Source organism: Neophocaena asiaeorientalis, unplaced genomic scaffold (genome assembly GCF_003031525.2).
Source record: "Neophocaena asiaeorientalis asiaeorientalis breed wild unplaced genomic scaffold, Neophocaena_asiaeorientalis_V1.1 scaffold87, whole genome shotgun sequence".
In the NCBI taxonomy this organism is placed as follows: domain Eukaryota; kingdom Metazoa; phylum Chordata; class Mammalia; order Artiodactyla; family Phocoenidae; genus Neophocaena; species Neophocaena asiaeorientalis.
The window spans coordinates 2,688,391-2,701,175 of NW_020175432.1; the positions used below are offsets into that span (position 1 = coordinate 2,688,391).

The window sequence follows — 12,785 nt, forward strand, 5'->3', positions numbered from 1 at the left end:
TCCACTTGGACCCCTCCACCTCTCCTAACAAACCCTCCTGATTCATGACCCTGAAGCCTTTACACTCTGCCTATCCCCTCAGGACACCCTCTGCCCCTTCTAGTTCCCCCTGGAGCCCCCATCTCTCTATGCCCCCTCTATGGCTGCCCCAAACCCACGCTGTCACCCCCCTCTACCCCTCCTCTTGGCCAGGCTGCCCCCTCTCTCCCTCTCTGCCCTGTCCCTGATCCCACCAGCTGGGGATGTCTTTGTACGGCTCTCTCTCACCCAGATTGGGGCCCCTTGGGGCTGGGCCCAGCATCCCCCCAAATCTGGATGTGGCTGGAACCCTCTAGTAGTTCCTGAATGAGGCACCCATGCATGCACCTGTAGGATTTTCCAGGGCCAAGGGACGCATGGTGGCCATTCTAGGCCAGGTCCCCAGACACTGGCTTCTGGAGTACCTCCATCTGGAACCGACGATTCTGCCCTGCTAGCCGTGGATGAATATGATGGTACGTATGAGGCCACGCTGGCAGCCCTGACCTCCGGGAAAGGCTTGGGGTCCCCATCCCAGCCACAGACCCTAGGTGCCAACTGCATGGTTGGAAGTTTTGGGCCCCTCCTGTCCAGGATGTTCCAGATCCCTCTCATTTTCCCTCGCACCATGCCTGAGACACCCCCGTAAGCATAGGTAGACCAGGACCCAGACTGTGGAGGGCTTTATTCATTAGACCCAGAGAGCCACATGGCTCCTCCCCTGGTGTTCCCCCACTGGTAAGCCAAGGTCCTAGACACCTGGCCATTGCACGTGCTGTGAGTTGTCCCACGCCGCTGGTCCCAAGAGCGCATCCGTGGTGAGAGAGGCCCGGGTGTAATGGCCGCGCCAGGTGGCTTGAAGCATCTTGGCTGCTAACTGCTGCCGCTTCAGCTGGCAGCGTACAGCGAAGCCCCTCCAGGCTGACTGGATGGCCGTGGCTGCCTTGCTCTGGTGATGGGGTTGCCAGGTGCTCTGGGGGTTTGACCGGGTGATGCAGCCCCGTGGCATGCCGGCCTGGCCTGCAGCACCCTGGCCCGTGCCATGCAGCACCCGGGTGGGCAGGGTATGGCCGCATATGTGGCATGTGCGGGAGCTGGAACCCACAAGCATCACCACGATGGGTGGGCTCCCCAGCCCGGAGCTCAGTGACTGGCAGAGACTACAGACACGTGGGTGGCAGGACTGGAAGCAGCGGTGATCAGACGTGGTCCTGGCCCCGCTGCCCGTCTCAGCCCACAGGCCTGGGAGCAGCATTTGCTGGGTGCAGCTCCGGCGGATGCAGAAGCCTCGCCACGCAGCCTGGATGACTGTGGCGGCTCTGCAGAGCCGGGCCAGGTCCCGCCGTGCACGGTAGCCACGCCAGGCATCCTGGATGGTGATGGCCCACTGATGCCACACCTTGATGGTACGGCGCACCAGGAAGCCACGTGTACACGCCTGGATGATGACCACCGCGTGGATGATTATCTCCTCCACAGCCTGCGCCGACGACGTCACCAGCTCCCCCGGCTGTCTGGGATCCACCGCCGCCATGACATCCCACGCGCCACCAGGGGCCGCAGTGCCGTTTCTGGGCCCGACCGCTACACTGGGGACGGCAGAGTTCCACGCTTGGCTGCCAGACACGCCATTGTCCTCAGGACCCTGGAGTAGAGCGGGAGTCAGGGATGCCCCGTGACTGTCTGCAGGAACCACGGAGCTAAGGGAATTCCGAGACACCAGCGGCGACTCCTGGTTAAAAAGGGGCCGCCGGGAACCACTCGGTGAAGACTTATAGCCCAGAGACACCCTCCGAACCCCCGGATTCAGCCTAGGGAAGACCATCCGTTGTGCCACCTCACCAGTGTGGATTGTTGGCGCTATGGCTAGCGGTGCACCTGTGGAATGTTTAGGAACTTCCTGTGAGGACCTGGGGGCATCCTTCTGCTCCTGATGGGCAGGCCCAGTCCCAGCCGCAGAATTGTCCGGCATTTGTGGGAAAGGGACATCATGCATGGCCCTGAAGGATTTTCTAGGGCCAAGGGACTCATGGCCATCCTGAATCAGACCCCCGGACACTGGCTTCTGGAGCGCGCTAGATGCCACCCCTCTAACCAGGGGTGGATGAAGTGGCACATGGGAGGCCACGCTGGTGGCCCCTGACTTCCGGGAAGTGCTTGGGGTCCCCATCCCAGCCACAGACCCTGGGTGTAAACCGGTTGCCATGGTACTGCCATGGGCCAGCTTGGGTGACCCTGAGATGACAGTAGAAGCCATCGTCCCATGGGAATGGCTCCGGGACATGTGAGCCACCGAGGGGCTCTGGGGTATAATGTGAGCCTCCAAAGCCTTTTGATAAGCCAAGGGGCTCTGGGGCACAACATAAACCATGGAGGGGCTCCGGGGTACAGTGTGAGACACTGACGTCTGTTGATGAGCCAAAGTGCCCTTGACAGACCCTGTCTGCGCACCGGGGACCCCACTAGCAGTCACAAGGTGGGAACTGGGGGCCCCCCAATGCTGGCTGACCTCTGATGCAGAGTTGGGGTGCCACCACGGGCCATGGAGTGCTTGGCAAAACTCGGGGACTGTGGAGGGACAGAGGCCATGCCACTGGTCATAGACATAGCTTAGCTGGGAGCCACCTCCTCCAAGAGCGACATTTGGTCTTTGGGAAGAGTCTCATCCTCTGCAGGGAATTCTTGACTGTGGTCGATGTCAGTTGCCAGGGGACTATGGGACATCCACGGGGTTGCCTCAAGGACCTCGGACTCCCAGTTGGATATGGACCCCTGGGGCAAAGTCTTGTCCAGGTCCTCTGGTTTTATCACAGTCTGGTGGCCTGTGGTCTCAAACGACATCGTCCCAAGAGCTTGGCTCAACTGTGAGGCTCTTTGCAGAACTGTAGGCACTTGGCACACTCCCCTGGCTGTGCCATTAGCTTCCCGGAGATGGGCTTGAGCCAGGCCAGGGGTACGGGATGCCTGGAAGGAGGCTGTGGACGCTTCTCCCACCAGGGCTCCGTGATATTGACGAGGAGAGATCCCAATCAGCATGGACCCCTGGGGCAGGCTCTGGGCCACGCCTCCAACTGTGGAGAGTGGACCAGCTGTACTAGCCATGGACTCCAGAACTAGGTTCTGATCCAGTCCCCCAGGCATAGATGCTGGGTCCACACTAGAGGCCACAGGACAAGGAGGGGATACTTGAGCCCACCCCACTTGCCGCTGAACCTAGGAGCAGGCTTGGAGCAGTTAGACTAGCTGAGGGTCTTACAGAGAGACCTTGCCTCTTCCCACCAGCACCGGATGCTGCATTCAGGCTGGGGGACACTGCAGTTGTGACAGAACTCAGAGGCAGGGTTCTGGCCATGCCACTGGCCCCAGAACCTGGAGGAAGGCCCTGACCCATGCCACTGATCACAGACCCTGGGGAAAGGCCCTGGCCCATGCCACTGATCACGGACCCTGGGGAAAGGCCCTGGCCCATGCCACTGATCACGGACCCTGGGGAAAGGCCCTGGCCCATGCCACTGATCACGGACCCTGGGGAAAGGCCCTGGCCCATGCCACTGATCACGGACCCTGGGGAAAGGCCCTGGCCCATGCCACTGATCACGGATCCTGGGGAAAGGCCCTGACCCATGCCACTGATCACGGACCCTGGGGAAAGGCCCTGGCCCATGCCATTGATTATGGACCCTGGGGAAAGGCCCTGGCCCATGCCACTGATCACGAACCCTGGGGGAAGGGTCTGAACCACACCACTGACCATATAACCTGGTGGAAGGCTGGGGCCACACAACTCATCATGGACCCTTGAGGAAGGCTCTGGCCCACACCCCTGATCATGGACCCTGGGGAAAGACTAGGGGTCATACCACCGGCCCTAGTACCTGGGGCCACAGCTGTGGTCATCCTACTGGCTACGGAACCTGGCACCACACCACTGGCCATGCCCATCCCAGGCTCCTGGCTGACAGCATCTGCTTGTTGGTAACTGGATTTGGAGATTGTAAGCACAGAAGGACACTGTTGGCCCAAAGATATTGGGAGATCGACATTGACCTGAGATATGCCGGGGCCCACAATGGTGAGGGAAAACTTGGATGAACTCACATCCAATCCACCGGGCGCTGAAGCTGGAGAGAAGCCAGGTCCCACCTCTGAGGCTGGTTCATGAATCAAGGGGGCACCAGCCACAGAGGCCCAGGATGTAATGGGGGCCATGCCCCCGGTCACTTGAGATTGGCTTGGGCCCATACCAGTCACCACACTTCTCCACCCCATACTCCCTGACGTGCCAGGGGATATAGGTACCCGAGACATACTTAGGAACATACCAGCAGCCAAGGTCCCCAGAGGCACATTTGGAAGCATGCCAGCAGCCATGGTGCCCTGGGACATGCTTGTAGCCATGCCCCTGAACAGAATCCCCTGAGATATACTAGTTCCCTGGCCCAGACAAGAGTCCTCTCCACTGGCCACAGATGCCTGGTAGAGACTTGGAGCTGAAACAGTGACAGCAGACTGTTCAGTTATGCTTGGGTGCCTCCCACTAATACTGGATGGCTGATGAAACCCAAGGGCCACCTTGCTGAACTCAGGGGCCTGGGGATTTGGGGTCACCCCACTAACCATCAGAGGATCTTGACATGGGTCCACCCTAGTAGACACAGTTGGCTGGCTCAGACCCCGGCCCATGCTGTTAGCCACTGATAGATATGGCGCACACGAGGTGACTTCAATGGCAAAAGATGAATGACGCTGACTGGGAGCCACTGCATTCACCCTTGATGACAGTAGACTTGAACCCACGCTACGGGCCCAACTTGGCTGACAGAGTGCACAACCCATACCACCAATCACAGATGGCTGGGCATCCCCCTACTTGCCACAGATGGCTGGGCCAGGCTGGAGAACACCACACCAGCCACAGATGGCTGGGCCAGGCTGGGGGCCATCCCATCAGTCATAGGTGGCTGGCTTGGGCTAAGGGCCCTGCCACAAGTCACAGGCAGCTGGGCTAAGCTGGGGGCCACCCCACTGGTCACAGGTGGCTGCACAATGCTGGGTGCCACCCTGGTGGTCATAGATGGCTGGGCTAGGCTCAGGGCCACCCCACTGGTCACAGGTGTCTGGGCAAGGCTGGGGGCCACCCCACTGGTCACACGTGGCTGAGCTAGGCTGGGGGTCCCCCCACAAGTCACAGGCAGCTGGGCTAAGCTAGGGGCCACCCCACTGTTCACAGGTGGCTGGGCAAGGCTGGGGGCCACCCCAGTGGTCATAGATGGCTGGGCTAGGCCCAGGGCCACCCTACCAGTCACAGGTGGTTGGGCTAAGCTGGGGGCCACCACACTGGCCATGGATGGCTGGGCTAGGCCGAGAGCCACCCTACAGGCCATTAATGGCTGTGCAAAGCTGGGGACCACCCCATCAGTCACCAATGGCTGAGCTAGGCTAGGGGCCACCCTATTGGTCCTGGATGTCTGGTTTAGGGTGGGAGTCATCTTACTGGCCACAGATGGCACAGATAGGCTGGCGATCACTCTACTGGCCATAGAGAGCTGGTCTGGGTCTGGGGAGACCTTACTGGCTACTGTAGGCTGGGATAGGCATGGGGTCAACCTACCGGCCACAGATGGCCGCCAATAGATCATAGGGACCACATTACTCAAAGACAGACTTCTGGTCAACCCAGTCCTATAGGGTTTCTGGGACAAGCTCTCCTTCAGATTCATGGAGCTTTGGCCTGAGGACATATCTCCCTCATCATCTGAGCCCCAGTGGACACTCAAGGTCATGCGACTGGCCACTGAACTGTGATGCAGAATGGGGATCAGTTCTGAGGCTGCAGGAGACTGGTCGTGGAGGTTTGGGGTCATGTGCCTATGGCCTGCTCTCTCAGTCTCTTCCATGTTCCCAGGCCCCTGGGACCTCTCCACAGGCACCCCAGAGAGGAGAGGATCTAGATGAAGCTCCCTGTCCAAGCTGGCTTCCCAGGACTACTCCCCCACCAGGTCAACAGCGGTCATGCTGGCCACAGACTTGGTGGAAAGGCTGAGTGAACTGCAGCTGCGCGGTGAGCTCTGGGAATTGCTCACATTGGGGCCATAGTCTGTGGAGCCCTGGGAGAAGCTTCTGGCCAGGTCACTGTCTGGACCCTGTGGCAAAGTGGACACCAGTTCATTAAGTATATGGCTAGTCACCAGCTCCTGTGGGCAGTGAACACTGGAAATGGTACCCCGTGTTTGATTTTTCTCCTTCCCAGGGATGGCTGTACGGGGAAGGGTGGGTGCCAGCCTATTGCCTGGGGAGGCTTGGAACAGACTGGGATCAGCCTGAGTGTTGAGGGCCCAGCGATGACTAGGAGCCATGGAGCCGGGCCGGAGATCTGGGGTTATGACACAGGCCTTGGGAGCCTGTGGTTGTGTTTTGCTCACCGTGGAGGCATGTGGTGGACTTGGGGTCACCTTGTTGGTCATCTCCCTAGTGCCTATGGAGGCTCGTTTATGATCTGGGGACCGAGTTCTCTGCATGGTCTCCTCAGGGACCATAGATGGCTGTTGTGGACCTCTGGCCACTGAGGGTCGACACACACCGGGAGGTACCCTGCTGACCCCGGAGGGATGACACCCGCAAGCCGACCCCGCATAGGCGGCGGCACACTGGTGGGAGCGGGTGCCCCTCCCACGACCTGTAGTGCCGGGAAGCTTGCCCCGTGCCACTACCCTGCCCTCCCCCGACAACGCCCATGGACGTGGGGCCGCCCTGCTGACCTCGTGTGGATTGTGGGCGCTTGGGGTCAAGCTGCCACTGGCCAATGATGGCCGGCTCATGCTTGGGCTCACGCCACTGGCAATGAGTGGCTGCCATAGACTGCGGGGCGGCTGCTGGTGGGGCAAGTTGGGCAAATTGGGGTCCACATCACTCACCATGGGACTGAGATCTGAGGCCAGTTCACTAGCCCTTGGGTGCAGGCACACATTTGCCTCACGGACCTTGGGGGTCAGGTACAGATTTAGGGTGTCTCTGCTGGGTCCCATCTCCTGTGACAGAGTGGGGTCCAGGGCAGCAATCAGGGGATACTGATGAATGGTCAAGGGGTCAAGGAGTCCAGCAGTCAAGGAGGCGCCCACAGAGACCACCGATGAGCAGGGTGACCCCCCGAGCATGGCTCCATCCCCCACCTCTTCCAAGAGCCTGGAGGGCCAGCCTGTGATGAAACCCTCCGAGGCCCCACCTCAGTGAACCCTGACCTTGCTGGGCTGTAGTCTCATGGGGCCCAGGGTGGGACCCCATGCAGCCGACGGGCTCCCCCTGCAGTCCACCTCCACTGGGGTCGGCATCACAGTCACCCTGCTTCCCGCCGTTTTCGTGGCAGCCTTGAGAAGGACGACTCCAGACCTCAGGGCCACCTGAGAAAAAGACTGGCTGAGGACTGCGCCTAGCTCACCCTGACACAGGGCCTGGTTCAAGGTGGCCCGCTCCCCCTCCATCAGGGCCTTGCTGAGCACGTCCGCCAGTCTGCCCTGAATGGCCTTAGTGAGCTCTGCCCGCAGCTCACCCCGGGCCAGGGCGCAGGACAGGCTGGTGGCCAGCTTGCCCCAGGACAGCGCCTTCACCAGCGCCATGCCCAGGATGCCCTGGGGCAGGGCCTTGGCCATCGTGGCTCCCGAGACCTCTTTGGACAGGGCCTGGTCCAGAGCCGCCCTCACTTCCCCCTGGGAGAGGGCTTTTGCCAGCAGGGCGCGGAGGTTCTCCTGGGAGCCCAGCAGGGCAGCCAGCTCAGCACATAGGGAAGCGAGCTGGGAGGCTGCCAGCTCCTCCTGGCAGGGCGGGGCTGGGCTGCTTGTTGACAGCTGCACCCCGTCCCCCCAGGATTCGACATTGCACGTGGTGTGTCCAGCAGAGGCCAGCAAAGGCACCAGCGTGTTCTGGCTCTCAGAGGCTCCCTGGCGTGGGCCCTGGGTGGCCTTGCCCTGCACGTAGCTGTGGGACAGGAGCTGGGTCAATCTGTCCTCTGGCTTGGCTCGGGGCAGAGCGCCAACGTGCTGGCAGGGCTGGGTGGAGGCCTTGAACTTGACTAGGAGTGGTTGGGACTGGGTCTTGCTGCTGAGCTCAGCGGCCTGGCGGGCTGCGTGGAAGCCCTTGGCTGTTTCTGTGGCCAGATGTGTCTGGGACTGTGCCTGGGTCAGCTCGGTGGGCAGATGTGCCTGGGACTGCACCTTGGACAGATGTGATTGGGCTAGGGCTGTGGTCAGCTCAGGGGGTGGATGTCCTTGGGACGGGCCCTTGGTCAGCTTGGTAGAAACATGTGCCTAGGACGGGGGCTTGGTCGGCTCGGCCAGCAGACGTGCCTGGGGCGAGCCTGTGGTTGAACACGGGGCCGGTTGTGCCTGAGGCAGACATGTACCCAGATGTGCCACAGCTGTTTCTATAGGCTCACATACCTGGGATAGGGCCTTCACGACATCCATCCTCAGGTGTGCCTGCTTGCTCCCGTCCTCCGCCACTTTTGACCAGGACGAAACCACGGGCACTTCCACGGCCTCACTGATGTTAGATGCTGTTTCTGTTTTCACCCGTTTCTGGGAGAAGTCCTTGATTTTCTCACCTCCCGACGGAGGCCTGGCTGTAGCCTTGGGATCCCCAGCCCCCAGATGTGATGGGGGGAAGCATTTCATTTTTCCCTTAGTCAAGTACGAGTGGGGTGAGACCGTGGTCACCCCTGCTGCCTGCCTCGCGTTCACCACAGCCTTGGCCTTTGGTCCACTTAGACATGTGTGGGATGAGGTGTCGGGAATTCCAGCTGCCGCCAATGCTGAAGATGGAGGTTTGAGATTTCCAGCTGCTGGAGGGGGCAGGCACAGGGTCCTGAGGATGGTGGCTACCGAGCGTAACTGAGCTGGGGTCTTGGTTACCATGGCCGCCAGGCGTGTCTGGGCAGGAGGACCTTTGGTCACCGAGACGCCTTGGAGTGTCTGATGAGATGGGGTCTTGGTCATCGTGGCTGCCAGGCGCACCTGGGGTGCGGTCTTGGCCATCACGAGCGCTGCACACGTCTGGGGCGGGGCCTTGGTCATCGTGGCTGCAGGGCGTGTCTGCGTTGGAGACTTGAACATTGAGGGCAACAGGCATAACTGGGGTGGAGTCTTGGCCATCATGGCTGCTGGTCGTGTCCGGGGTGAAGTGTTGGTCATCGAGGCTGATGGTCTCATTTGAACTGAGGTCTTGGTCACCGGGGTCGCTGGGCAGGGCTGGGGTGGGGTTTTGGTTATTATCGCGGGCACTGGGCACGGCTGGGATTGGATCTTGTTCATCGTGGCCGCTAGGCATGACTGGGGTGGGGTCTTGCTCACTGTGGCTTGTGGGCACGTCTGGGCTGGGGTCTTGGTTATCACAGGTGCTGGGCCTGTCTGTGGTGGCCCTTCGAGGACCTCTGCTTCCATGTGGGCCTGGGTCTGGCTCTTGAGCTGTCCTTGAACTGCCTGGGCACATCTTCCGGATGGTGGTGGCCCCGGGGCTCCTGCCTTGTTAGCTTTGGCGGTTACTTGCTCGGTCTTCTTCGTGTCCCCCTCTCCGTGGACAAGGCAGGCATTTCTGACGGTTCTTGTCAGCAGGCATGGGCGGCACTTCGCCTCTGGACTCGCAGGACATGGAAGTCTGATGGCAGCGGTCTGGTGTGGAAGGAAGGCGACGCTGGGGCCTCCGACAGAGCACGTACCCGGCTGTGACACGCCCTGGGACTGCAGCAAGGCCAGCTGGTGGGTACAAGCGGCCAGGCCGTTGGAGGAAGGAAACTGGGTCTCCTTGCTCACCAAGGTGGGCTGGGCCAGAAGGGACTTGCCCTCTTCCAGATGCTGGAACCGCACCTGCTGGGGCGAGTGGTAAGGGATGTCCCCCTCCTCCACCTTCGCTTTTTTCTCCACCGTCTTGCCAGACTGGAGGAGGCACCTGGTGTTGAAGCGTCGCCAGGCCTCCTGGATGGCCTTGGTCACCATCACCTGAGAGATGAGCTTCTGCCGGAGCCGGTAGCCCCTCCAGTTGGCTTGGATGAGGGTGGCTGCATGGGACAGCATCATGTCCATTTCGTCCACCAGGACATTCCTGAAGGCCTGGCTCTCCATCACAGCCCGGAGGCATGGGATATGATGAGCCACCGTCTTGTCCTTGTCTGGCTGTTGCAGAAGGGTCTCCTTGGATGCACGTGGCTCATGCCGGGGCTGTGGATGCAGTGTCCCTGCTTTGCCTTGGAGATTGGGGACGGGCTGATAGGAGCTCTTCCCACTGGGTGACACCTGTAGCTGCAGACGCAGTGTCCCCACTTTGTCTTGAAGGTTGGGGACGGCTGATAGGAGCTCTGCCCACTGGGTGACACCTGTAGCTGTGTCGCTTGCTGCATTGTCTTGGTTCCTAGGCGGCTCAGCTCTGCCTGTGGGGGGTTATAGGGAAGTAAGTGGTCAGGGAGCAGTGTCATGTACACACGAGGCCTCCTGGCTGGGGCAGGCACTCACCCCAGAACTTACATCTTCTTGCTCCTGGCACCTTGCAATCTTCCTCCTCTCCTCTGCGGGCCCTCTCTCTCCCAGCCACACGCCCAGGTGGCCTTTGGTACCCATGTCTCCCTCATCACCCTGTGGTTACTTCAACACCAGCACACAGGGCATGTTCTCACCTGAATGTCTGGCCACCTATCTGCTTTTCGACCTTCCTCTGTACCTGGAACATACTGTGAGTACAGCATTGATCACAGTATTTTGGAAATATCCTGTTCGTGTGTGCGTGCGCCTGGTGTTATTATTTGCTTTTCTCCATCAACTGTGAATTCCTAGAGGGTGGGAACCAAGTCTGAGTCACTTCTGGGGCCCTATCTCAGTCACAGGGCTTGGCTCCAAGTTTTGAACAGGTATTGGCTGGGTGGCTAGCTTGACCATTAAGTGAGTGGATGAGTGGACTGAAAGTTGGATGGATAGATGGTCTCATGGCTAGACACTGAAGGGATAAATCAGTGGACGAATGAATGCTGGATGGGCTGGAGGAATGGATGAAGGGTAAGGTTGTAAATGGATGAGTAAATGAAGTTGACGAGTGAATTGATGAACAGATAAGTAAATAAGGAAATGGACACCTGGATGGATGGATGAACGGATGGATGAGTGAGTAAACAGATAAATGGATGGATGTGTGGGTGGATGGAGGAATGGATGGATGGATAGATGAGTAGGTGGGTGGATGGATAGATGCGTGGATGGGTGGGTGGGTGGCGGGATATATGGATAGATGGAGGGAGGGAGGATAGATGAGTGGGCAGATGGATGGATGAAACCTGAGTAGATAAATGTGTGTGAATGAAGAAAGCTGAAGGAATTGGTAAAGAGATCGATGAATAGGAGGTGGACTGATGAATGGCTGGATGGATCGGTGAATGAATGGGGGATAACGTAGATGATGGATAGATAAATGACAGACGGAAGGGTGGTAGAGGGAAGAATGAGGGGATGACTGGCTTTCAGAAGTACTTTGACTACCTGCTGAAGACAGAACCAACTGACCTTCCTGATGACTCATGAGGAACCAGTCCTCAGTACAATCTAGCTCTCTCTTACTCATGAGCAGTTAGGGCTGTCTCCCAGTGGGAACGAGGCCAAGGCTGTCTTATCTTTAGGTTGTCTCAGTTTCATGGCAGAGCCTAGCCTAGGTTGGAGGCCTGGCACAGATCTTCACGCCACCTCCAGAATGGCGCTGGGATCTTTCTGGTCTCTGGATTTCAAGTGTTTTAATAGTACACTCAATTGTCTTTCAAGTTGCTGAGGTAAATGAAATCTTTTTAAATGTTAATGTTAAGTAAATAAATAAATCTTAGTCCATCTGCTGTTAAAAAAGAAAAAGAAAAAGAAGTACTTTGATGCAGAGAGAGTTCAGACACTGTCAAGCAGCCCTGATGTATAACCTGGAGCATAAGACACTTACTTTGCAGAAGTACCCCCTTCTGGCTGGACCAGTCAGACTTCATACCTTGGAGGGTCACAGACCTGGAGGAAAAGCAGGAAGAGAAGGTGCAATCTCAGAAGCCAGCTTGCAAGAGGAAGCAGCCTTCATCCCTTCATCCCATGCATTGTGCAGCTACACTGCCCTGGGTTGGCTCTGTCCCCAAGACCAAAACGAAAAGAGATGTTAAAAGCAAAAAAACTAAATTCTTTTTAAAAAAAAAATACAACTTTTTTTTTTTTTTCTCTTTGCAAATCTCACTCATTCAGAGGTAAAACTAGAGAAATACCAGTTAGGCCAAAGGGTAGGATAAAGCCACCATCAAAAATTGGCACTTCTGGGGCTTCCCTGGTGGCACAGTGGTTGAGAATCTGCCTGCTGATGCAGGGGACACGCGTTCGAGCCCTGGTCTGGGAGGATCCCACATGGTGCGGAGCAACTGGGCCCGTGAGCCACAACTACTGAGCCTGCGCGTCTGGAGCCTGTGCTCTGCAACAAGAGAGGCCGCCATAGTGAGAGGCCCGCACACTGCGATGAAGAGTGGCCCCCGCTTGCCACAACTAGAGAGAGCCCTCGCACAGAAACGAAGACGCAACACAGCAAAAATAAATTAATTAATTAATAAACTCCTACCCACAACATCTTTTTTTAAAAAAAACAAAAACAAGGCACTTCTGGGCTTCCCTGGTGGCACAGTGGTTAAGAATCTGCCTGCCAATGCAGGAGACATGGGTTCGAGCCCTGGTCCGGGAAGATCCCATATGCTGCGGAGCAGCTAAGCCCGTACGCCACAACTA

General features: G+C 58.4%; 2 protein-coding genes across 2 annotated transcripts; both read right to left on the reverse strand.

Moving 5' to 3' along the window:
• Positions 1-705: 705 nt before the first annotated feature.
• On the reverse strand, positions 706-12,379 carry IQCN (IQ motif containing N). The gene is made up of 4 exons (XM_024767588.1): positions 11,971-12,379; positions 8,451-10,432; positions 7,257-7,415; positions 706-1,663 (listed from the first exon to the last, which is right to left on the reverse strand). Exons 1-4 carry the CDS (start codon positions 12,011-12,013, stop codon positions 770-772), a joined length of 3,078 nt encoding a protein of 1,025 aa, XP_024623356.1. The 5' UTR covers positions 12,014-12,379; the 3' UTR covers positions 706-769.
• Positions 2,164-4,959, reverse strand: LOC112414887 (uncharacterized). Its single transcript, XM_024767589.1, has one exon. The coding sequence runs from the start codon at positions 4,852-4,854 to the stop codon at positions 3,730-3,732; it is 1,125 nt and encodes a 374-aa protein (XP_024623357.1). The 5' UTR covers positions 4,855-4,959; the 3' UTR covers positions 2,164-3,729.
• Positions 12,380-12,785: the final 406 nt, after the last annotated feature.